This window comes from Vidua macroura, chromosome 1, assembly GCF_024509145.1.
Source record: "Vidua macroura isolate BioBank_ID:100142 chromosome 1, ASM2450914v1, whole genome shotgun sequence".
In the NCBI taxonomy this organism is placed as follows: domain Eukaryota; kingdom Metazoa; phylum Chordata; class Aves; order Passeriformes; family Viduidae; genus Vidua; species Vidua macroura.
In genome coordinates, this window is record NC_071571.1 from 69,824,946 (window position 1) to 69,851,255 (window position 26,310).

At 44.1% G+C, this 26,310-nt stretch overlaps 1 protein-coding gene across 1 annotated transcript; it reads left to right on the top strand.

Moving 5' to 3' along the window:
- The first annotated feature begins 209 nt into the window (after positions 1-209).
- On the top strand, positions 210-24,702 carry PXDC1 (PX domain containing 1). The gene is made up of 5 exons (XM_053978584.1): positions 210-716; positions 13,654-13,745; positions 14,032-14,149; positions 16,896-17,007; positions 23,062-24,702. The coding sequence occupies exons 1-5, from the start codon at positions 461-463 to the stop codon at positions 23,177-23,179; spliced, it is 696 nt and encodes a 231-aa protein (XP_053834559.1). The 5' UTR covers positions 210-460; the 3' UTR covers positions 23,180-24,702.
- Positions 24,703-26,310: the final 1,608 nt, after the last annotated feature.

Consider the following 26,310-nt stretch of genomic DNA (forward strand, 5'->3'; position numbering starts at 1 on the left):
AGAAGGAAGAGGAGGATCCCGCCCCGCGGGGACCGCAGGGTTCGGAGAAGGGGGTGGGCGCTGGCTGCGGGGCCGGGGCCGGGGCGTCCCCGCGCCTTTGGACGGGAGGGGCTCTGCCTTGCTTCGGAGCCGACAAGAGGGGGCCGAGCCACCCTGCTCCCCGCCCCGGAGGGGGTGAGAGCCGCCCTGCTCGGCGCCGCGGGCTCGGCGGGGCAGGGTGCCCGGGCCGTCCCCTCGCTACGGCCGCCGTCTATGAGGCACTAGCGAGCCTCTCTCCAGCGCCGGGAGGCGACACAGCCCCGGCGGGCAGGGCCAGGCCGGGGGGGCCGTGCGGCGGGTGGCACCCCCCTTCTCTCTTCCTCCTCCTCCTTCCTCCTCCTCCTCTTAACTTGGCCACGGCGGCGCGGGGCGGTGCGCTTCGCCCTGCGCCGGCGGCGGGGGATGTGCGGGCGGCGGCGGGATGGCTTCGGCCGTGTTTGAGGGCACCTCACTGGTGAACATGTACGTGCGGGGCTGCTGGGTGAACGGCATCCGGCGGCTCATCATCAGCCGGCGGGGCGACGAGGAGGAGTTCTACGAGATCCGCACCGAGTGGTCGGACCGCAACATCCTCTACCTGCACCGCAGCTACTCCGACCTCGGCCGCCTCTTCAAGCGGCTCCTCGACTCCTTCCCCGAGGACCGGCCCGAGCTGTCCCGCTCTCCCTTGCTCCAAGGTTTGAGCAGCCTCCGCGGCTCTGGCGCTCTCTGCTTGGCGGGCGGGCGGGTTTCGGCCGCCGCTTCCCCGGGGGTGGCGGTGGCCGGGGCAGACGGGCGGGTGAGAACGGGACGGTTCCCTCTCGGCGGAAGGAACGGGGTGAGGAGCTGGAACCGCTGAGAACCGGACGGGGCGGGGGGGCAGAAAAACTGCGGGGGTGTTTTGCGGTCGGAAACTCCTCCCGGGATGTTGATTTGTGTTTCTCCTTTTTTTTTTTTTTTTTTTTTTTTTTTTTTTGAGTGTACATTTGTAACCGAGGGCTCCACGCAGGAAGGTGATCCCAGTATCGCTGCTGCTGTCTCCAGCTGCGCGGCTCCGGGCTAAGCTGGGCTGGGGGAACAGAGGGATCCCCGTTGGCGCTGCCCCTCTCCAGTGCCTCCGGGCTCCCCGAGGAAGGGCTGGGGGGTGGTTGGCAAGAAAAAGGGTGTAGCTGAAAAATCTCCGCATGTTGGTATGTTGTTTGCCACAAGGAGAGGGCAAAAAAAAAAAGGGCTGCGGCGCTTGCCAGGGGACGGAGCAACTCTGGGAGCTGGCATAATTCCTCGCATAACTTCTGTGAAAACGGGAATTGCAGCAGCTGTTAGTAGAGACGTCTGTTCTCTTCCAGTTTCTGAAGTGGATTAACCAAACTCGAGGGATGTTGTCCAAGCTCAGGCCTTGCTGTGCAGAATCAGGATGTACCCTAGATGTCCTGGGGGTTGGGTTTAGTTTGTTTAATTGTTGGGGTATTTTTTAGATAGAGTTACGTGTTCTATTCTGACATATTTCAAGTGTGCAGAGTGGTGAGGAGCATCCGGTCATCTGAAAGTGGGTGTATGCCTAGCACTTCCAGTCTCCCCACTTGTTTGAGTTACGACATAAATTGATTGAACAGGAACGGGGAAAAGCTGATATTCTGTGCATGATTGAGAGGATGGGAGAGTTTTCCCCAGCTTTCATTTAGCCTCCCACCTTGCTAGTGAGACCCCTTGTAGAGGGTCTGCATTTTGCTGTTCTCTGAACTGGGTCTCCACCGCTTGTACAGGTATAAACCCACCGGACTTCATTCCTGGACCATCCCTGTGTGACAGCGAGCTCTGTTCCCTGCCAGTGGCCATCTCGCCCGGGCTGCCTCCCCAGGGATGTTTTCTGACAGGTGTTTATAGTGACACACGTCTTTTTCCATGGTCCTGCCACATCCCTAACCTCTGGTGGTAGGCTTGGTTTGGTTTATTTTTATGTGCCTCACATTAAAACGCTCGTATACCTTCCCCTGTCCAAGCTTCCTTGTGTGGCGGGAGCGGCAGCCCTCTCCCCGGCCTGTGTCCTCTGGCACTGGGATTTCCCGTCCCCGCTGCCGGGAGTGGCAGCCGGCCCCGCCGGCCCCGGGCGCTCCGCAGCCACTCGCGGGCCCCGAGTGCCCTCTGCAGACGGCGGGGATGGGCGCAAGGCAGCCCGGGCGGCAGCAGCCCCGCAGCCCCTGCTCGCTCCGGGGTGCGAGTGGGAGATGTTCGCAGGGCTGGGTGCCGGAGGGGGGGGCTGTCTCCTCCCGCTTGGGTGCAGGCTGGGAATGGGGCTGTGCCTGCGGAAGCCAGACCCCACCTCTCAGCCCTGGTGTGTATCGGCACAAACGGTGCCTCATGCCTTTCTCTTGCTGACCAGGGATCTAAAGTACCGCAAAAGTTTGTTACCCACCGCGTGTGTCCTACCCAAAGAACTGCGGGTGTGATTTTTACTAGTGCTGAATGGCAGTAAATGCTCAGTAACGTGGCCTTCAAGTGTATGTGGCACCTGGGCCACAGCTTCTGAGGATGCTGGGTGGGTTTGAAGCAAGCCTGCCTGTGGCCTGCAGGACACAGCATCTACCAGAGTCACTGTGACTAAAAATTGATGTCCCAGGGTGCCGGTAGTCCTTCTTGTTAGCTTTATGGGGCTCTGAAGAGTGGCTTGGCAACTGGACTGGGGTGTGTGCTGTGTCTGGCTGCAAATGGACTCTGTCCTTGGCCTGCTGCCCCTCCCAGTGCTGGCTACTCACAGGAGCTGCAGCTTATCCTAAAAGCCCTTCTCATTCCTCAGCGCCTCTCTCAAGTGAGCATGGTTCTTTTCCTGTCTCAAGGCCTGACAGAGCTTTTGCAAAGTATTCAACTCTTTTCACTTCTCTCCGAAGCATTATTTGTGCAGTTTGAGCCAGATGGGATTATAGTCCCTTGCACTGGCTTTACTTGATAGATCCCAGGTAGAAAGCATTTGTGTATGAACAGCTGGGAAAGATTAACCATCCTCAGCCTGTGTTGCTTAATCTCTGCCTAAAACCTAGAACCAGCAACCTTGACTTACCTTTATCTCAGGAACACTGACTTCAGTAGAATGGGGAATGAGCAAAGCATCACTTCAGGATTTGAAAAATTGAAACCTAATATAAGAAGATTATGATCTGTTTAGCTTGTTGAAGGGGTGGGGGCTAACTTTGCAACAGAGGCAGAATAAAAATCAGGAGTAGTTTCTAAGCGATTACAGTGTGCGTCACAATTTCAGCAATTCTCTGTTTAAAATTATGCTGCTCCTGCTCTAAAGAAAATTACTTTGCAGAGTATGCTTCTCTGCCTAAAGAACACTTCATCATACCAACATTTTAAATTGGCTGGTTACAGCCTCTGATAACTTGACAAAGTTGAAACATAAAAATCACATTTAACTAAGTGACAGTGATGCAAAGCTTTGCATGTGAAAAAAGATTGCATGGGGCATGTCCAGTCTCTACAAAATTAATGGAGTAAGCATGGTTTCTTAATGCTGTGTTTAAAAGCAGATGTCCTGCTGTCTACAGTGAAGCTCAATGTACTTAACCCAACAAAAACACCTGACAAAAGCCTATTCTTGTGTGTGTTAGCATTTAGTCATTTACATTTGTGTGTATTTATATATATTTATATATATCTATATATATGTATTTGCATATGCAAATGTTTGTGTGTGTGTGTGTTTATCTTGGGCTTCCTGAAAGAAGGTGAATATCAGCTGTGCCTTTTATCTGGAGGAAGTGATAAAGTGTTGCAAACCAAATTTGCATTGCATTGAAGGACTCCAAAGTCCCTACAGATTTGCCTAAGGAGCATTAAAAGGGCTAGCATTATCCTACAGCTCAGTCAAGCTGCAGTGTGTTACATTTAAAGGATATGACTGAATGGAAGCTTGAGCTATTTGATGTTATTAACTTTTTAAACAAAGGTTGTGGTTATTTTAAAAACGTCAGCAATTTTAGAAATAGTTGGTTGTTACCTTTATTGCTGGCTTCAGCAGACAGTTCATGCTGTGCAGGAGTGTGCTCCTTTTCTTGCTCAGCATGAGGAAACCATTCTCTCCATTCCTTTCTTGACCCCTCATCCTCCCAGACTGACTTCCACAATGCTCTCCCCTTCCCTATTTGTTGGAGCTGCTGAGTGCTTTGAGATTGCAGAGGAGAGGATGGGAGGTGTAGCTGTCTGCAGTGGCTGTTCATCTTACCCTTTCTCAGATATGAGAGGAGGGGAAGTCCTGGGGGGAGTAGGGCATTCCCACAGTTCTGTCTTGTCTTTGGTAACTAGTAAGAACACGTGGCAGAATGCACTCTCTGCATCTGGAGTGTACAGTGATGCTAAAGGCCAAGGATGTTCAGCCACACAAGGCATCTCACTAGGAAGCTGGTAAACATGGTTAGATATGTGCATACCTGCAGGGTGACTAAATATGATTCACTGTGATGTTACCAGTAACTTATTAGTATTTTATTTGTCTTTGAAATCTGCCTGTCCCTTGCTCTAGGCAAATGTACAAAAGAGGATCACAGGAAAACACGGGTTCGTTCACTCCTGCAATGATCACAGCCTAATGTTACTAAACTGTCTGTTTCTCTGTGCAAAGTCTACTTTTGAATTTAATCAGTTTTCTTGAGAAAGACAGAGCTACAGACTTAGAAGCTGACTTAAAATTGATGGAAATAGAAATAGTTGCAGCAGACCAAACAGGCACCAAAACTGAGGTATACACCTGGAAAAGGACTCTTCCTTTCCCCACCCGCCTCCTTTCCTATTTTCTTTAAATACCATTTGGGAGCAGGTCTCATCTAAGGTTTATCCTTGAACTTGAGCCAGCTTCAATGCAGTCAGCAGTCACACACCTCCCTGGCCTCTGACTTCAGTGGGGCAGAATCAACCCCTTAAGGAAGCCAAAAGAGCACATTAGGCTAGCCTTTCAAACCTGGGATTTGTTTTGCCTTTGGAGTGGCAGGGTATTTCTGGCAATCCTCCTCTGCACTTGTTTGTTGCCTTTGTTACCGGAACAGAGGCTCAGATGCTCTTCCAATGTAACTGTTCATATTGTACCTACCTGTAGTGCCCGGTCCTGCTTTGATACTCTGAGCTGCTGAATCAGAAACCCTCTACAGATTTATTTTATTACTAGATGGGCCTCTCTTCCTAAAGTTGTCATTTTACTCCTTTCCATGCCTCCTCTGACTCATTCAGCTTTGTTGTGGTCTTTTTTCCCCTTGCTCTTTTTTTCTATTATTTCCTCTCTGTTCCTTTTCTTTGCCTCCAGGTTTCCCTCGTCAGTGTGCTGCCATCCATGGTTATTTATGGCTCTGTAGAACTTCTCTGTTACCTTCCACCTTGCAGGTGCTCAACCTCTGTCCATCCATAGAAGTTTTCTAGTAGTGGTGGAGATTTCCTATAGAAACCTCGCAGCTTTATTTTGCCTCATAGCGTAGAAGCAGTCACTTCACCTGCAGCAGACCTGAGCGGTCCCTCACAGACCTCAGACTAGGCTGAGCTCTAGCTCCAAGCCTTGTGCCTGCCTCTGGGGGGGCATCCTCCTGCAGGAAGCAGGTGATCAGCTGTTTTCCATGTCCCAGTGGCTGTGCAATGGGAGACTCCTCCAGGGCTGCCATTGGAGGGATGTGCACAACACAGAGGGCAGTTCCCGAAGAGCCAGCCCAGGAGCATTGTTTGCTAGCAAATACCGTGTTCATAACTTAGTTTTCTATATGCTGCATTACCGTGTTTTGTTGTTGTTGTTGTTGTTGTTGTTGTTTATGAGACCATCTGGGAGTGTGATTTATGAGAAAAGGGAGCTCTACAGAAGCAGCATAGTGGTTTCCACAGACAGCAGCTGTTTCTCGGTACTGTGACAATACAGATAAATACACTGCATCTATTGTGCTCTTTTCATTGTTGACATTGTCAACAGTTCATTAGTGGAGCTTGCTCAGAGCTTCTGTCTGGCAGACAAAAGATGCAGCTCTTGGTTATCAGGCTCTAGCAGAACTGTATAACCAAAATTAAGTTTGCGGCTTCTGGGTTTGTTTTTTTATCAGCTGAATTTCATGGTTCATTTGTAATAATGGAGATAAATGGAGCTGACTGTGTTGTTATAAAGCCAGACACAAGTTGCTTTTTTGTGGTGAACCAAGGCAATGTGTCAGGGAAGCTTTTGGTGGAAAGGAATGGAAATGAGGTGTGTTTTTCATGACAGCTCTCACCTGATAAGAAATCAGTACTAAAAATGGTTGTAGGAGCTTGCATTTTTCATCAGGTTTTGACTGCTTTGTTCACTCCTATCTCATGCTTCTTTGACATCTTTCTCTTTCTTGTGGCTCATCAGGCATCAAGACAGGGAGCTTTGTAGGGAAAGCCTGTCTGCTCTGTTCTGCCACCAAAACGTGCCTTCTCCATTCCAGAGATCCTGGGAGATCCCATAACTAATAATACAATGTGTGGTGAACCCATCATCTCGAGGGTCTGGTTTTCTCAGCTTTTAACTTGCCTCCTTTCTTTGCATGGGTACTCGAGTGTGCCAGGGTCCTCAGGTCATGGTCACTTTTGCTTTGGGGGATTTCAGTCAGACAGTTGTTTGGGCAGGACTTCTCCCCATCCTGCATATACTTCATATGAACTCCAAAAGAAGAAAGGTGTGGGCAGGGTTTTAAAAGCTCTCTCTCTTTCTGCATCAAAAAGATTTATCTCAGTATCTTCAATATGTTTGCTACTACCTAGTGGAATTTCTGAAAATATGGAGTGACTCACACACATTTTGTGTACTGATACCTCTTAAAAATTTTTGGTCCTCATCATCAAGCTTAAGAAGGGCAGCAAAATGTGATAAATGTCAAAAGTCCACCTCCCTACACCCACCCCTCTTTTCAGCTCTGCTGTGTCCTTTTAGTTGCTCCCTCAGTAATGCCACCAAGAGGGATCTTGTCAGTGATATTGCATCAATAGCAAATCCTTTGAAAAGGCTGTAGTGATTCCTTGTCCCTATGACATCCATGTCACATGACATGGATGAACTCCCCCACAAGAGGAAGGGGCAAGTGTGTCTGCCCCAAAAGAGAGGGGTCGAAGAATTAGGCAAGAGGCATCAAAGAGGAGTTGCTAGAGGCGCCAGACTTAAGTCAGACCAGTGCTGTAGCTAGCTCTAGGATCCTGTCCCTGGTGATGAGAACCAGATGCTGCAGAAGACAACATAAATAACAGGCAGAGAACAAAAAAATGACAGACCTGGTCTCTAGTAATTGAAGATCTGACATCCCTGATTGCCTGTAATTATCTGCCCTTCTCTGGATCTTATCAAGTCCTTGGACTTAAGGGATTCCTGTGGTGTTATTTCTGCAGTTATTGAAGAAAAGTTGTGTGAAACAAGCTTTCCCATCTGCTGTTTTTTTTTTTAATTTCCTGCCTTTACATACCCCTGAGTATTCCTTTGCCCTTCTAGCAAATCTTTTATCCTTCTCTCGGTATCAGAGAAGAGACAGCTGTTAATGGGAGCTGGTTTGGCCTTTTCAGAATCCATCCTGAGGTTGCTAATGTCATAGTTCCCAGGTGGCAAGGTTGAGAGAACACGTGAGGAGGTATCCTACCTGGGCAGCTGCCAGGAGGAGCAAGGTATGGTGGCCATGAAGCAGGGGAACAATGACAGCTGAAATGGTATTGAGAAGACCCAGTTAAGCAGAGGGAGGAAGTAGGAAGCAGTGCAAAGGAGCAAAACAGCAGAAAAAAATGGGGCTTATTTGTTATCTTTCAGCCCTGATCCATGTACCAGCTGAGTAGCTTCAGTTTCTGCATGTTTCAGTGAAATATCTGTCTGTGGATCTGTTCAGAAGTCAACTACATATGGTCCCTAACAGCCTGATCTGACTTTGGACCTGGCCATTCTTTGGATGAATGAAATTAGACTCTTTAACATTATTCTCTAATGACTAGGACCTTCCTTCTATTGCTCCATCTGCATCCTGGATTGCCTGTGTGCACAAGGCTTAGAACATATCTGAGGGCAAGGAGCTATGAGGGAAAAGGATAAAAAAGTTTTAGCACTGCAGTGGTAATTAATACTGTAACTGGGGGAAAGGGGCACATCTCCCTTTGAAGTCTGGTCAGGAGAGACAGCAAAGTAGCAGTCTCCCATGCAAGGCAGCTTATATATCTTCCCTAAAGATTTGAAATTCCTAACTGCTGCTTGGGATCTTGTGCAAAGAGAGAAGGATGGACTCATGATTTAAATCTATAAGCCTCAAATCTTTCTTGCAGTGTGGATTAGCAGAACACAGTAGGATTTCTCTCTGGATTTATTTGTTACTCATTTTTTTCCCTTTGAGACCTACTCTGCAGTCTCCCTATAGGAAATGGAGAGAGAATTAGATGAGGTGGATTCAGTGCAACTTTAATCTTCATGTGCATACTGAAACACACAGCATTTAGGACTGTTGGCATTCCATTTTGCACGTATTTTCAGAAAGTACACCTTGGCTTCTGCTCTTGCTCAGCTTCCTGTATGTGTAGAACTGATTTTGAGAAAATAGGGTATCTCTTGGACATTCTTTGTTCCTGTCCTGACCACAAACATGAGGTGTAGTCCTTCAGATTGGAGAGATGGGGTTTGCCTACAGTTTGGTATCATGTATACATAGTGACTTGTACATCTTCAGAAAAACAGACTTCTGTGTGTCATCATGGACATGACATTACAGATACATACTTGACTTGGGCATGAACTTACTCTTCCTTGGAAGCCACTAGAGGATTTTTGAGACAATGCTTATTGTGTATGCTGACTGTCAGGACTGCTCTGTGATTTCATTATGAGCCATGAAGTACATGCTGCAATTCCTATACTGCTTCCTGTGGTAGAAACATGGGGTGCATTATCTGCAGTTTTCAGAATGTCATTCGTTGCAGATTTGGTGGCTCACACAGCAGTAATAGGACAGCCCTACCAAGGCTTGTGTGTTTACATCAGGAGTTGGCTCTCTGTTCATTCTCCTCTGCTGCTGAGCTCGTTTCCTGCCTGTGAGCAGCTCTGGGCCCCTCTCCCACGCTGTGAGCCAGCGTGCCAGGTACACAGCTGCTGGCCTGCTCTCCCAGCCTCCTGCAGCTGCCCCGGCACCAGGGACCCAGGGCAGGAAGAAAGCTGCAGGCTTCTGGTGCTGCTTGTGCCATACTTTTCCAGACACGTTTCTCTGTGCAGAGCTGTTACCTAAGCTTGGTCTCAAACTGAAAGCAAATCCTTTTCAGTCTTAAGGACTCTGCCCAGGGCTCTTGGTCTGGAAGGGGACAAGAGAAAATGTCAAAAAGATTGAATGAGGTCATTGACTATGTAATAAAAAATAAAGCGGTCTCCCAGGCACAGATGAGTGTCGCATTAGGTTAGGCAGTGTCATCCCTCCTGTCACCCAGCCTGTTGGCTCCCCTGTGTGCAGGGTGAAGGAATCTTAGAAGTTTGTGGTATTTGGCAACAGGGTTTGTGGCAAAAAAAAGGAGCCAGTGGGACTCCAGTTTACCTCAAACGCTATAAACATAGGTGTTTATAGCATTTAAATAACTTGAAATAACAGCTAATTGTCCAAGTACAGTAGAGGTAACAAGACAGAGAGCAAAGTTTTCCTGGGAGGAGTTTGTGCATGTTTTCCATTAGCAGTCCAGACAAGGGCCTGAGCTGAGAAAAAGGCATGAGAACAGCCTTTCACCATGACCTCACTAACAAATTTCCCAGCTCTGAATTCAGCTCTGTTGCATGACAGAACAAGTGAAGAAAGCACAACTGGTTCCAGGATACTGGCTGCTTTACTGGTATCTTGTTTTTATTTTATAGCAAATGGAGTAAGGATTCTTGGGTAGTAAAAGCCCCAGATGGAAATGCAGGCTAGACATGTATTTATGGCCCATGGGCAGAGACAACAACCTCAGGACATGTTGTAGCTGCTGTATGGATGCTTCATATGTGGCCAGGGGGTCCCACACACTTCAGATGCATCCACATTTTGGTGCATTTGTGTCAGGGTTAATGAATGGTGGGGGTGCTGGGCTCTGTCTGCAGTGTCAGCTGGCATGTCTGCATGTCTGTTTGTTCAGGAGTTTCCAGCGTCTGGAGATTCTGCATCAGTCTCTGGCTTTTTTTTTTTTTTTTTTCACTTTCTGCCTCGACAAATCTTCCAAACAGGAGAAAGAAGACAGGCCAAGGAGAAACCCCCACAAAATGAAGAATAAGCCTGGAAACCTGGGTGCAGTTCTGTGACCTGTCTTTACACAAATTCTGACTCCTGCTCGAACTTAATATGGTGCCTGGGTGAGAAAGGAGCTTGGATAGGGCATCCTCGCCTGCCATCTCTTGCTTCTTCTGTGGAGTCTGGGGTTTCCTGAGGTGAAGCCTTTCACAGGAGTGGTTTGAGGTACTCCCTGCTGCTCACCTAATTGTGCTGGCAAAGCAGAAGCAGCTCTGTGTTGTGGTGTGGGAGAGGAAATGAGGTACAGGGGAGGGTGGGAGCACCTTAAGCCAGTGTTGACACCAGAGACTTTACCTTGTGACACTCCAGTGTTCCTCCTGCACGTGAGTGCTGTGGTTCATGACAGCAACCAGTTAGAGAGTGCTGAAAGGGATGGAAAGGAAGGACCAGAACCTCCACTCCTCCTGGCTGCTTGGGCAGGCAGTACCTCGCTCTGGTTAGAGTGGCTGTGGGGTTGGGATCAGTCTCTCAGGTTGTGGGATCATGGTCTATGACTAACTGAAAACCACAAGAGTATCTGTTAACTTTTAAAAACAGAGACTTGTAGAATTAAAATAAATGAGGGTCTTACAAATTTCATGACTATTGCACAAGAAATCACAGGTTTAAATATATGTATATAAGGCCAATCAAGTGGTTTCTGTTTGTTTGGTTTACAGATGTATGAAAAGAAAGGCTTTAGCCTGGCCAAATTGAACTCCCTGTATAGGGAATTCATTTAAGGTCAGCAGCCTTACGCCCCAAAGCTGCACATCTGCAATCATTGAGCACATATATAGGAAGCTGTCCAGGCAGATGTATCACCCTCCTTCCTATGCTGTCTGCTTTTTGGTTTTGATATTACTGAAAGCTTCAGTAAGAAAGAGTTTTTATGGTGTCAGATGTTACAAGTTTTTTGTGCCAGTTTCCAGGTTGGAGTGTGGGTTTGCATGGCTGGTGTCTTTCCAAGAGGTGGAAGGAGATAATATACCAGGGCTGGAAATTCCTTGCGAATGCAAGAAGCTGTAAAACCTCCCATGGGGTGATCTGTGACAGTGCAACAGGCTGACAGCCTTGTCTGACTTCTTGGTGAAGCATAAAAAGACCATGTGGAGCTGCAGATGCTTTCCCTGATTACTAATGAGAGAAATCCTGACCGCTTGGCTGGTTTTCCTCATGGGATGAATGCTCAGGGTTGTTGCCGAGGTGGTTTTGTTTTTTTTTTTTTTTCTTTTTCTCCCCCTCCCAGTCTGAATATCTTCATTTGTTTGAAAGTATCCCTTTTCCTGGTAAAATACTAGTTCCAACAGTGCATGCTTATCTGGGAAAGGCTCCGAGATCGAGGGCAGATTTGAGAGGGAGCAGCTGAGTGCTGAATCCCTGGTGGATTGGTGATGAGGTGGGAACCACAGCTGGGCAGTCTTTGCTCTGACTATATCAGTGTTTATGCAGAGTGGATCAAGACCAGCAGGAGAAGTGGAGGCAGCTGGCACCAGGGTGACTGGCTCTGTTTTCTCTGATGTGGGCTGCAGCAGGGCCAGCAGGGCGTTTCTAACATCATGGATGGGTGTCTGAGCTGCGGGACCATTGGCAGCTTTTTCTTTCTTTTAGGGAAGATGACAGCCCATTCATTGAAAAATCTGAACTTGATCCAAATGTGGGATGAGAACATACTTGTGGAGGGGTGAAGCAGATCCACCCAGGCCTGTACCCCGTAGTTAGGACAATGAAGGGTGCTGGTCTGCAATTCAGGTCTGTAATGCCAAGCACAGCCCAGCTAGTATGCAGTCTCTGGAACCATGCAGATGAATTTATTCACATTTCCAGCCTTTCAGAGAATTTCCAAGCAAAGCTACCTAACTGTAGTGTATACCAGCCAAAGCAAGACACACAGCACCTCCCTTATATGCCTGCTGGTATGCATTGCTCTGCTGTCAGAAGAGGGGGCGAGTTGTTCTGGGGTGAGGCAATAGCCATGCTGGAAAAACAGGCAAAATGAAGGACTGTTGAGCAAGAGAAAGTCTTATACAAGCAGGGGGACTTTTGTGGGACAACTGACAAGTAAACCCGGTTGCTTTGGAGACAATCTCTGTTTTATTTAGAGCTGTAACTGGAGGAGAGCTGACAGCTTCCAAGTCACACTTCTATCTGGAAAGTTTCTGTGGGCTTGTATCTCATTGGTAGCAAACAGCAAGGACTGGTGCAGACTAGAGCTGTTTGTGGATGCTGTTCCCACACTCTGCATGTTTGATGGCTCTACGTTTGTCTTTTGAATGGAAGATGCAGATACACTTACTTTAACACAATGTAGTATATTGAAGTGCTTTCTCACAGACTGCTTTGCTGATTTTTAATTTGCTGATGGTTCTGATTTATTGTGTCTTTGCCTGTTCCAACTTTTTGTTCAGTTTTTTTGTTTGTTTGTTTATTGTGGCTTCTTATATTTAATAATTTTTCTTAGGTATTTCATTTTAATGGGTGTATCTTGCTCCTTGGAAAAGATGCACAAATGTAGAAGTTAAATGATGATTTGATTAGAAAAAGTAGGTTGTAAATATCAGCAATAAAAGGCCCACTAGAGGGATGTGGGATTTTGGGATTTATTTCTCCTCATATGCCCTGTACATGCATCTAACTTGTGCTGTATTTCCTTCAGTCTGCTAGAGGAGGGGAAAGTTAGAAGTGTCCTGCAAGTTATACATACAAAATACGGTACTGATGTTTTGAGATCACCATACCAAGCAATTCAATGTTGCATTGTAATGCATCATTCTGGATATTGGGCAGTGAAATTTCAGTCTTAATCCCTTCTGCAGCACTGTGATAAATTCGGTGACTGAATAGGTGGAAAAAAAATCCTAACAGTTATCTTGCACTTGAAGAACATGATACTGAAAAATTTTCCTTGGACCACTCACTGGGGCTTACAGTCAAAGAAATACAAAACTGCACTCAAAGCCTTTTATTTAGCTTGTGTTTATTTTTTCCCTCTTATCTCTAGGATGTGTCTTTTGGTTTTCTTGTGTTTTCTTTTGCTTTTTATTTACAGGAGAAAAAAGGATGAATAATGGTTCTTGGAAGCAGAAAGTGGGCTGTTTAACTATCACTACTGGGAATGCTGTGTAGTGAAACTGTGGGTGAGGGAGTAGGTTGTCCTAGTTCTGCTTGTCTTGCAATTCCTACATATGGTCATAAACAGCTGAGTTTGTGTCAGGCTTGCAACTCTGCTTGTAAACTACACCCATCTCAGTTTGGGGTGCACTCTTTATCATCAGTTGGTTTAAAAGACATTTCTGGAAGGCATATTTGAGGTTGTTCTACATCTTCCTGAGGGCTGCTTCTGGCTGCTAAAGTGTGCATAAGTGTGCTTTTGTTTATGCTTATGATCTGTTTACTTTGTTTCTAGGGCTCATCACAATAAAAGAAGCCCATGATATAGAAGCCAGACTTAATGAAGTGGAAAAGCTTCTGAAGACTATTATAAACATGCCCTGGAAGGTGAGTAAGCCAAGTTCCAATTTAGCCCAGCTTGACTCCTCATTCATGGTGACATGCACTCTCATGCAGATTAGAATGTGTTGGGCTTTGCCAAACTCTGAAGGGAGCAGCAATTTTTTGAGTAACTTGGAGAAATGCTGAGTGCCAAAACTGTGTAATGATGCCTCCAAGCTGTCACTTGTAATAAGTCTTTCTGTCATACTATGAAGGGGTGGAAATGGAGATGAGGGACAAAGTAAACTACTGGTTAATAATGGATGTCTGTTTTTATTTCTCTCTTTTTAAGTATTCAAGGTCTGAAGTTGTCCTCACGTTCTTTGAGAGATCTCCTTTGGACCAAGTTCTAAAAAATGACAATGTCCATAAAATTCAGCCAAGCTTTCAAAGTCCAGTTAAAATATCAGGTAAGAATTGTTAACTATCTGCAGTTTACACAAGAATTGAAGAATGAAAATTACTTCATTTGCTGTTCCCATTATTATTTCTGTATCAACAATTCAAAATGTAGTTCTCAATAGTGCTTTGTGATATAGAACATACAATTTTCCTTGATATATTGTGCAAGGTGCATTCAGGCAATAAAGTAGCAGGTGAAATGGGAGGCTGACAAACACAAAACAGTGAATGTGAGGAAAATTCAGTCCTTACTGCACGTCATCACATATAATAGCACTGTTAGCACTTAGAAAGGAGATTTTGAGCTATTGACATAGTTCTGTGAAAAGGTAAGCTTGGTGCCAAGCAATGGGCAATATCAGCCGTGAGAATATTAAGTGTTTTTAGGAAAGGAGAAGGAAACAGAGGAGAGGAGGATAGCCCCCTCTTGAACACAATATGCACAATTTTGGTTTCTTCATCTCAGGAAATAACAGAATTTGAAATTATACAAGAAACCAGCGAGGATTCAAGTTGTTGAACAGCTTCTCTAAGAAAGGGGTTAATTAAAGAAGGATGCCTTCACCTGTGAGAAGAGATGACAGACTAGTATGATGGAAGTCTACAAAGCTGTGAATAGGAGGAGGTCAATTACCCTGTACTTCTTATGAAACAAGAGCTATAGGTTATCCAATATCATTGACAGACAATAGGCTTTAAACAAACAAAAGAAAGGTTATAATATTGTTTTGTTTCCATACAAAGCATAGTTAAGGAGTGGAACTCACTGTCATAGGATATGGTGGAACTGAAAGCCGAAGTGACTTCAAAAGGGAATGAGACAAGGAAGTAGAGGAAAAGTACACTGAAACCTGTCACAGGTGGAGACACAGGAAGTTCTAAACCACAGATTGCTAGTGGGTAAAGTGGAGAGCCTATCCCTGCCTATTCTTTTAGCCTTTCCCCTCTTCATCTGCCACTGACTTGTCAAAAGGTCTGTGAGCTTCTGGTGTGCCTGGTTTTGTATTTCTGTACTGAAACACTTTGTTCAAACCTAATGCCGACTCCTGATTCTGTGTCACCAGAAGAGCTTATTTACAGTTAATTGAAGTGAAATACTGCATAGTCCTCTAAGATTTATAATGTGGCAAGGAGCTGGTATCAATTTTCTTTGGTATTAACAAAACTATCTCAGCTGAATAATAGCATGTTTTAATTCTAAATTATTGTTGGTAGTGACGAGTCATACTTACTTAACTAATTCTCCTACCTGCTATACAGAAGCCTCTTGTAATTAATTTCATCATTCAAGTAATTGCTGCATTAATGCTAAGAACATAGCTGGAAATTTGATTTTAATTGATATTTGGCTCATCTGGATGTTGCGCAATGGACATGGTTCAGTGTCTGGCAGCGCTGTCAGTAGATGGCAGTAAATGATAATGGGTAAAGCAGTTCATGCAGCAGTGAAATGCTGTAGTAACTCTTAGGTCAAGTCAAGGACACTAGGAAAATACGGACATTCCTGTTACTCATAATGCAGCTTTCTACCTGGCTCGCAGTCTTGGAAAAGCAGGCAAAAATGTTTTGTATTCTCTGAAAAAACAAACTGTCTCCTGCATGGTTCTGCTCAGAGTGGTAGGTGATGAAGAAGAGAGAAAGGGCCGCCATCTAAGATGAAAGCTGAATTTGAATTTATGGTGTAAATCTTATTTTACAATCATACAATGCTGGCTCAAGATGAGTCATGTGAAATGTGATTCTGCTGGGGTTCAGTGTTTACACAACCCCCAAATGTATTCTGCTAAAGTGAGCTGCAGTAGAATACGGAATGAAAGTCAAAGATGAGTTTGACTCATCTTTGAGTCAAACAAAAATATGGAAGTGAATATTGGGTTTACCTTAATGCAGAAGCATGTAATGTTAAAAAAAAATTACCTCCTCTCTCATGCCTCATTTCCTTTTCATTGCTTGAACTGTATATATAGATGAAATTTGTTGGTGTGCTTTCTGCCTACCATATTTTGTGCCACAGACTAATTTTTTTTTGTCGTGCTGATAATGCAAGGCTGTAACAGAGGGTCATAGTGTCTTGAGGCAGATCAAGAGTTATCCTACTTAAGTCAGTAGTTAGCTGATTTTTTTTGAAAAGTGCATTTATTTTGTTGGTCCTAGCTTCATCTAAAATTGTGTGACTGAAAGAAATCATTGTGACTTGCCTAGTTTGATTTTCCATAGAGCACAGATATGGATTAACTTCTCATTTGCATTAAATACTGTTTCTTAGTTATCAATTCTCCCCATAGTAGTAAGTCAGTGGAATTAGGTGTAAATTTTAGATATTCTGTATTAGAGGCTTCTAACACAGAAACAAATAAGCAGTATCAAGGGCAGTGTAAAACATGGTATTTTTTTACACAACTTAGAGTTGGTGGTTGAATTAACTTGTACGATCACTTTTCATTTCCATTTTTATGTCTTTTTTATTTTTGCTTAATCCTAGGAATGTCTAAGAAAAATACAGTTATGATTTGGTAGTGGTAGTTGCTTCAGATGCTCTGTGTCGTGAATTGGTTAGGTGAATAGAATTGCTTGAGTGCTGTCAGTTTGCGGATGTAAGAAGCTCTGAAACCAACTCTTCATTCCTGCTTTCCTGTGCAGATTTTCAATGTCACGGGCACATCTCAGTTCATAGCCATGACAATTACATATGATACACAGTTGTTTTCCAGCTTTTTTTTTTTTTTAATCTTCTTTTCTTTCTTTTTCTAACAGAAATCATGCGATCAAACGGATTCTGTTTAGCCAACACTGAAACGATAGTCATTGACCACAGTATACCTAATGGAAAAGAGAAGCACCTGGATGTAGATTCAGCAGAACATTTGTAAGTGGAGTTTGAGCAAGAGCAATGCTGTCGCCTTCACTGTAGCTTTCCAACTCTCCTAACAAAATGTTATTGTCTGTCTAAAAGCAAGACTGGTACAGCTGTCATCCTGACTGGTTAAAGGTTACTGGGTCTGACTGCTAGCACTTCACAGCAATATCCTGTTGAAGTGGGTAAAATGGGAGAATGATTGACCCCAAAGTGATCAATCCTCTGTTTATGAAAAAAGAACTGAGATTGCCAAAGGGGTGCTGCAAAGGGAGAACAGAATTACTTCTTTCTCTCATGACTGTGGTGAGAACTGGTTTGAGCCCAAACTTGGAAACTCAAACGGCCTAACAAATGGCATATCCTGCTGCAAAGGGTAGTAGAATGTTTGGGAAGCAAAACACTGTCCTCAGAGGGGAACACATCCCTGAAAGTAATTGAACAAAGGTCAACAGCTGCTCAGCTGGGACTTAGTGTAGCATGTGTATATCCTTAGGGAAAAGGCAAGTTAGACTGCTCTCATTGGAAAATTCTGCTTCTTAATGCATATAGGTATTCTGGTCAGAAACTTGTAACCAAGAGGGCTTCTATGACCATAAACTGAAGCACAAAGAGTTCTGTCTCAGCATGCGGAAGAACTTCTTTACATTGAGGATGGCAGAGCACTGGAACAGGCTGCCTAGGGAGGTCATGGAGTCTCCCTCTCTGGAGGCATTCCAAACCACCTAGACACATTCCTGTGTTACATGCCCTGGCTGAGTGACCCTGCCTTGTCAGAGGGTAGGAGTGAAAGGTCTCCAGAGGTCCATTCCAACCCCAACCATTCTGTGATTCATGTAGGTCTTAAGTCAGTGACTGTATTCACAGATGGGTATCGATGGAAATATGCTTCTACAGATTTCTGTCATATCAGGGGATTGATATTTCAATGAGCTACAGGTAGTAAATCATTCTAATATTTTTGATGAGAAATGTTGACCTACTTTTTCCTTTGACCAGTCAAATGAAGGAAAGAACTAAAGACTTATGGAGCCTTTATCTTTGAATGCAGTGATCTGTCTTATCATATTTGAAATGCCTGTAAACAAGGTTTAGAGCTTGGCAACATTTTGTCAGGGGCTGGAGAGCATGTCTGGCTCAAGTGTAATTTCTTGAAGTCTTTTTATTAACTTATCACTTAGTGTTTTGAACCCTGACCTTGCTAACAGCATTTAAGCTTATAAGCTTGTAATAATGAGGCTGAAATGGCACACTAGAGGTAATTCTATAAGGCAAATACCTGGAAATTAAAATTGTTATAGTTCACAGTGGATCACTCTTTGTACTGAGAGTGACGAATTATAGGAGAAAATTACCAAAGAAAGCCTTTTCCTGCCTTACTTTGATATTTTTTTTAATATGAAAAAAGTATTTATAGCTAGTTTTGATTTTAAAAATGTGCTCCAGCCCAAGTAAAACCTACCAGCCTGGGATCAGAAACTACAATCCTCTAACTGTCATCCCATTGAAGTCAGAGACTGTTAAGGTCAGAAAATACTAATGTGATAAAAACTGAATGATAGGCATAGTTTCCCGTAAACTGGTGGAAGAAATTAATCTGGGGTAAGAGCCTGACTTTGTGCAGCCTAACTTATTTAACTTTCCAAAGGATGTGAAGTCAAGAGTCAAGAAGTTAATAAATTTTGAATGTGTGTTTTATATGGTGCCCTAAATTTTCCAATCCTGCAGCTGTATTTTATAGTCAAGACATAATAGCCATGAGATAGTGGAACCAGTGTAGTAAAGCTGTTTTGTAAAAATTTAACCTTTTTCAAGAGCAGAGATTTTCTGTACAGTTGGTTTAAATGTATATTATTAGCCCAGAAAGGAAAGTTTAATATCTTTCAAATCCTATGCTGCTCTCTTTCAGTTTCAGTAAAATTGGATTTATGGTGTGTTCTACCCTGAAATCAGAGTTAATTCCTTGCGGACTTGATATCCTCAGATGGGAATTTTTTTCTTTCAGCTGCACTAAACTCTTTATGAGGTTCTTATGGGTTTTGGCTGCTGATGGACTTGAATGAGACGTTTTGCAGAGCAAACCTGTATTTTTTAGGAAGAAGTGCTGTGGAGCTACCTGCCCCGTGATCCATCAGCTGAAAAGTTTCACACTTGTTGCAAAAGAAACCACAGCACTTTTCCAAGTTGCAATTGCTTACTCAGTTGTTCTGAAGGAGGTCTTTTCTGCTTCCTTCATTTTCTCTCTGATTTTAGTTGGCAGTACACCATACTGTTGCCAACTCTGGTGAAGCCAGTGTGCTCAGCATCCATGTGGCATAACTAGTCCTTTTGTGTGTGGTTCTTGGAGTGTAGTCTGAAGTCCTTTTGAAAGAAAAAGGTGGTAAATAAATGCATTTGAACTCATGATTTGGTTTTGTTACAGAGGTACCTTTCTCTGCACAGACTGTTTGCACTTCTGTCTTCTAGGCCAGCAGCAGAGTCTGTGGCATTGGATAAGCTGCCTTTTTGGCAAATTCACTCCAGTACCTGAAGGAGGCCTGCAAGAGAGATATAGAGCATCTGCATGAATTTTCATGGGTGCATGTGGTAGGATAAAGGGGGTGGCCTTAAGCTGAAGGAAATAGATTAGCTATTAGGAAGAAAATATTTAGATAAGGGTTGTGGGATACTGACACAAGTTGCCCAGGTTTTGGATTCCCCATCCCTGGATCAAGCTGGATGCGGGGTCTGAGTAAACTGACCTAGTGGAAGGTGTCCCTGCCCATGGCAGGGGGGTTGGAACTAGATGATCTTTAAGGTCCCTTCCAAAACAAACCATTCTATGATTCTATGATATGTACATCTTTTAAATACTTCCAGTGGTGGTGACTCAACCACTTCCCTGGGCAGCTTGTTCCAATGCTTGATAACTCTTTCAGTCAAGAAATTTTTCCTAATATGTAATCTAAATTTTCTCCAGTAGAACTCAAGGCCCTTACTTCTTGCCCTGTCACTTGTTACCTGGAGCAGAGTCCAACCCTGCACCTGGCTACTCTCCTTTCAGGCAGTTGTAGAGAGCAATGAGGTCTCTCCTGAGCCTCCTCTTCTTCAGACTAAACAACCCCAGCTCCCTTAGTCAATTCTCATCAGACTTGTGCTGCAGACCTTTCACCATCTCTGTTGCCCTTCTCTGGATGCGCTCCCACACCTCAATGTCCTTCTTGCTGTAAGGGGCCCAGAACTGGACACAGGATTCAAGGTGCTGCTTCAGCAGTGCTGGGTACAGGGGGACAATCCCTGGTCCCGCTGGTCACTATTTCTGATACAGGCCAGGATGCCATTGGCCTTCTTGGCCGCCTGGGCACACTCTGGTTCCTGTTCAGCTGCTCGTGACCAGCACCCCCAGGTCATTTTTTTTGCCAGGCAGTTTCACAGCCACTCTCCCCTAAACCCGTATCTCTGCGTGGGCTCACTTGCTGTGACGCAAGTGCAGGACTCAGCATTTGATCTTGTTGTAGCTCATACAATTGGCTTCAGCTGATCAATCCAGCCTGTCCAGATCCCTCTGGGAAAGCCTTCCTATCCTCCAGCACATTGGCACTCCCACTCAGCTTGGTGTCATCTGCAAACTGACAGAGGATGCACTTGATCCCCACGTTCAGACCATTAATAAAGATATTCAACAGGACTGGCCCCAAAACTGAGCCCAGGAAAACACTGCTTGTGAAAGGCTACCAAATATATTTAACTCCATTCACCATCCCTCACTCTTTGAGCCCAGCCACCAGTTTTTTACCCAGCAAGCCTGTACAAACCATAAGCTTCTATGTTGTTCCCTCTTCTTCCTGGTGAATCTGAGTAGCAAATCTAATGCATTAACAGAAGTTGAAATGATAAAGAATTTTGTCTTACAACACAAGAGGTAGGCTCTTGCAAAAGACAGTGTGTCTGCCAAGGTACTTAGAGGAAAAAAAATGAAGGGCAGCAGTTTGGGCATTTAGGAATCTGCAGGTCCACAGTAGAGTTGCAGAATTTATTTTGAGAGAAAGACCTATTGGTAACAGCCTAAAAGCATTTTGACTGTTGGTGTCGTACACAGCTTCTGACTGTGGTAAACAGTCCTGGTTTATTGAGTTTGGTTTTGTGTGAGCACTCTAGAGCAGTGCTTTGCAGACTGCTGTGCACACACTTCATTTTTAGTGGCAAGAAAAGCTTTCTGCTTAACCACAGCATCTGACTTCCACTGCTTTGCACCTCCATTCTGCTTGTAGTAACCTATCAGTGAGGCTGGAGAACCACAAAATCTGTGGGACCTTTCAGATGTAATAATGTAGCTTTATGCTGATAAGAGAAAGAGAGCAGAATCTGAATAGCCTTCTTGACTCCTCTTCCACTTTCTTCACTCTATCTGCCCCACTGGTATTTCATAATCTGTTGTTTCTGGATCGCTTGCAGTCCATAAGACAGCACAGTGTAATCTGTAAAGTATTTTCAAGATACCAAGTTAAATCCCTTGTGCACACATTCCCACACACGCAGGCAAGTAAACAGCCTGGAGGGACTAGAGGAATGAGGGTAATAAACATTCAAAGTTCAGTCTCATTGCTGTTTCGTTTAAAGTGAAGAGCAAAGCCACAGCTTTGCTGCGAGAGAAAATCCATGAGTTTCTGCTCAAAAAAATATTCTCTATTTTGGCTCTCATATTTAAAAAAAAGAGATGAGAAGGAGCAGGAAGGAAGGAGTATGGAAAAGAACTGCGACATACGTCGCAGGATATATAGACCAGGCTATCCAATAACCCATGATACTTCTAAATAAAGTTTTGGGAAGATATGAGAGTGGGAGATTTATCTGTTTGTTTACCCTACCACTGTTCTTCAGGTCCTCTGAAATATTTAACTCTTAGGTCACCCTCTAGGGTGTGGTTAGAGGGATGTCCACGGTTGTTTCACTTATCTGAAGAATCTAATTAGTTCATGTGTAGATGAGATGCAATTTTAAATATTAATTATTTTAAAGCTCATCTGTTTATCTGCCATTCAGAGAGCTGCAGTAGCCTGATAAAGGTGTTAGAGACACATGCTAAAATGAGGGCTAGGTTAGAATTTCTTTTTCCATCTTGTGCAATTTTTCAGTTTCTACTTCCTTTTATTTCTCACTCTGTCATAGTGAATGAAATTTCTTTCAAAACATTAAAGACAGAGTTTGAGAAAAAGAAACTTTACAGTTCTTCATACCCCTTTTAAAACTTAGGTGAAATTCAGTCCTTGGCCTGCAGTGACTGCCTTTGACTGCTAGGCTATCTAGGAAGAAGATAATGTTTCTTACCACAGAAATTCAGGCCTTCTTGGAATGGGAATATGTGTAACTGAGAGAAGTGTAGATTTTAACAGCTTGATGCCTTCTGGCTGAGAGTTGGTATGAGACAGTAGGTAATTCTTGCAAAAGTGCAGGTTATGAAACAGGTGTTGGGAAGTGGGGAGGAAAATACCAAAACAAGTGAAACTAAATTTGGGAATCTTTTTATATTTGTAGATTCTTTGATTGTCAAAATCTAAACCTTGTACCATGGGAAGGACAGCTAGATTCTGGAAGAAGGACACTGTAGTCATTTTTTCCTACCTGTGTTAGACACTTGGTCTCTTACAAAAGCCAAACCCAGAGAAGGTGCCTGTGAAGTGAAAGACTGAGAGTCCAAATTCAGATGTGAAACAAAGGCAGTTTCTTTTTCACTTTTGTGTGAGAACTGAGGCATCGTGTGTTGTTTACATATGCTGTGGGAACAAAATAGAAGGATGTGGACTTCAACTGCATGATTCACTCTTCCAAGACTCACTTGTTGCTTCCTTCCTTCCTCACTAGTAGCTTTGAAAGTCAGGGGTGACAAGAAAACTTACTTTTGTGCATCATGGGTCTCACTGGCCCATAGTTTAGTCATAAACACATGAGTGTAGGAGGTGAAGGAGGTGTGGATGAAATCAGCTCCAAGTGCTTCTCCCACTCCCTTAGTATTTTTTTTTCAATTCCTTTGATTTTCTAAATTACTTAATGCCTTTTGGTGTTTTTTTTTTTTTCATCTCTCCTTAGGTTTGAAAGTGTTAGTGACTTTACCTCAGAGCTGGAAGACAGTGACGATCCAACAGCTTATGTCACCAATTTGACATACTACCACCTGGTCCCATTTGAGACTGACATTCTGGACTGAGGCTGCTCAGGGGTGCAGTCAGCCAGCATCCAGACAACCTCTTTGTCCATAGGTTCTGCTATCTCTGGCATTGCATCTCTCTGAATAAGGTTGTGCAGACAGGACCAACAGCAGCGAAGCTGCAGCAAGAGCACCGCAAAGCTGGTTTTATAAGTGTGTTGTGTGTTATGGAGACATCTTGTGAGGAGATATCTGCTTTGCTGCTGACAACAAACTCAGTTTCTGTGAAAACAAGGCAGCAGAGGCTTCCTGGGGATCCAGGAAATCTCTGCTATATCTATGGGAATTGCCACCATGATGCAGCTGTCAGAAACTTGAGCTGAAGCAGGCACAAGTCACCCGTGCTCCTTGTGGTGCAAGTTGAGTTCCCCTTTTAGGATACCACCATAAACTTCCTCGGATGGCGTGACCACACTTTTTATGCTTTGTAAGCAAGAAGACAAGCAAACCAGCTGAACTTTGTCAGTTCCTTCTGCAGTTGCTTAATGGAGGTCTCGTGGGTCGCTTTTTGCTCAGCTACTGGATGATTGGTGCCTTACACGAGATGTCAGAAATACCATTGAGTGCCTCCAGTAAACAGAACACATGAGCTGACAGCTTTACTTCTTTTAATCATGGGCTTTTGTATAATCACTGAAAGGGCGACTGCTCTTTCCTGGAATAGTAAAGCAGACAGCAATTGGCATTGCAATGAGCTGTGCATGATGTTTGGGTACCCGGATGATTTTGGAAGTCTGGAAAGCCAATGGGAAAGCTGAGCTGCTCCACTAAGAAGGGTCAAGGCCACGACAGGCACTTTGATAATATTTTTACTTTTCTTGTGGACCAGCATATGTGAATGGTGCTTACAGATGTTTACATCAGAGAGATAATTCCCTATGCATATTTCTTCCCAGAGGATGGGAAGGAGATTTATGTTGTGTTTGGACTGAAAAAGAATGATAAGCTGCAGTGTGCCTACAGTGCTAGGAAAAACAGCCTCTCCACTGCCACCCTGTCTCAAGGAATTTGTCCAGCTTTCTAAGATCTGCCTGGAGGAGTCAAGTGCAGGCCTCCTTGTTGTGTAATGCCATGGATTTCAGCAGAAATAGGACAGTGGGAGCAAGAGTGGGATTGTACCCTGCAGCCTCTTGACTGTTGAGTAGTGCAATGTTAATGTCTCCTTGGGGTCTCTCCTTTGCAGAGCACCCCAAATTCCCAGCTCTCACTGTGAGTGCTCAACACTCACTAGCATGACCTTTCATTGAGCTTTTTGTCATCTGTTTGCAAATATTATTTTGAAGGGACTAAAATGGAAAGAAATGCATTTTTGGACTTGTTTCTTGGACAAGAGGCTTGCTTGGTCCTGGAGAAGCTGATGCAACTCCCTTCCACAGACTTTTCATTTCTATCTGTAGAATAACAGTCAAACAGAATTTGTTAATGTAAATAATAAATTATTGAGAATCCTAATTCTTTTACACAGTATGTTTTTAAAATATATTTTAATGAAATAAAATAAAATATAACTCACCTTAAGTATACTTCTGCAGCTTCAAACAGTGCCTTTTTTTTTTTTGTCTTGTTTTGAGTACACTTTCCCAGACATGTCACATCCTCTTTCTTTTGCCCATGTTTTTGAAACATGAAATTTTGAAAATTGCTGAGTAATAGCAATTTTGTGGTCCACGTGTTATTTATACTGTAGACATGATGTGTAGCCACATGAAACCTCTGCCTAGTTGTTAATCTTAGGTCTAGGTGTATGTGGTTTAATGCCACTCAGCTTAGTGGAAGAGTTCTGTATTTTCACTATCATCAGTGAAATCAAATTTGGCCATTATTGTTTTTGAAGACAAAGCAGATTCTTATAAGTTAAATTTCTATAGTAGAAGGGTTTTTACTCACTCAAAGACTTTCTGAGCAGCCTCTTGAATTAGAATTGGGAATATTTTTTTGTTTGTTTTACTCTCATTAGTTTTAATTCTTCTTCTAGTGTTCTTAGTTAACCACAATGAAGTAGAAATAGCATCTGGTAGACATCTGTATTGGACTGGATATTGGAATATTTTATCTCAGTTCCTGACCTTGCTGCCAGCCTACCACATTATTTTGGGTAATTCTCCTTCATCTCCCTATCACTGAGTATATCTTTGATATTTTTGATATACTCAGTGATATACTCAGTGATAGGGAGATGAAGTAGAATTCATGTACTTCATCTAAATTCTACTTCATCTCCCTATCACTGAGTATATCCTTGACTGATATTTTGGAAAGCAGCGTCATTGGCTTTTGATGCAATGTTGTCCCCTATCTCATTTGAATTTTCCTATGAATTATTGACCACATGGTAACTACTTATCTTTTAAAGCACTTTAAATTGCATGAATTAAAAAATAAATAGATAAGTACTGCTCATTTTTAAAATGGATAGACACATTCGCCAAATGGAAGGCAGCTAAGCCGTGCGCATTTCCAGTCTGTCAGGCTGAATATCAGGGCCCCGTGAGGGTCAGTGGAGCAGGGGCTCCCATGGGGCTGTCAGGCAGAGCTGGGCAGCTGGGGCCTGTCCCACCACCCTGCCAGGAGCAGGACACCAGGCACCAGGGTGGCATCAGGCACCTCCCTGAGGATGAGGGTGGGCCAAGGGCACGCCAGGATGTGGCTCTGCTCTGCCCTGGTATACGGGAGAGCAGCCCAGCTATGGTGTTGCTGGGGCAGGGGCTGATGGGCTGGGGGGACTGACATGGGATCCTGGGCCATGAGTAAGTGGCAGAACCCCAAGGGTCAGTAGGGACAGCCAGACGTGTGGGTGTCCTTGGGCCCTGGTGCTGGATGGTCAGGATTTTTGTTGTACATGTTTTGGAAGTATACTTATTTTTGCCAGGTACCCTGATATTCTGGGGACATGAAATGGTGCAGAATTCAGTTCATGCTGTATTATTGCATGAAAAAAAAAAAGAAAAAACAAATGAACATCAGTCTTTCGTCATTTAAGGAAATAAATGGTTCCATGGTTTAGATCTCTTAACTGGACTTCTCCCCTGTGCACCCATTGTAGCTGGTAAAATCCCCCACACCCAGGTCTGCTGATCCCTGTGAGAAGTGTCTCAGGGACTGCAAAGTGCTGCCATCCAGATGGGTGCTGT

Bases quoted from the DNA above. Each gene is read 5' to 3' on its own strand.
- PXDC1 (XM_053978584.1), top strand. From the start codon at position 461: ATGGCTTCGGCCGTGTTTGAGGGCACCTCACTGGTGAACATGTACGTG. The intron at 717-13,653 runs GTTTGAGCAGCC...CTTTGTTTCTAG, and splicing joins CCGCTCTCCCTTGCTCCAAG to GGCTCATCACAATAAAAGAA. The intron at 13,746-14,031 runs GTGAGTAAGCCA...TCTCTTTTTAAG, and splicing joins TTATAAACATGCCCTGGAAG to TATTCAAGGTCTGAAGTTGT.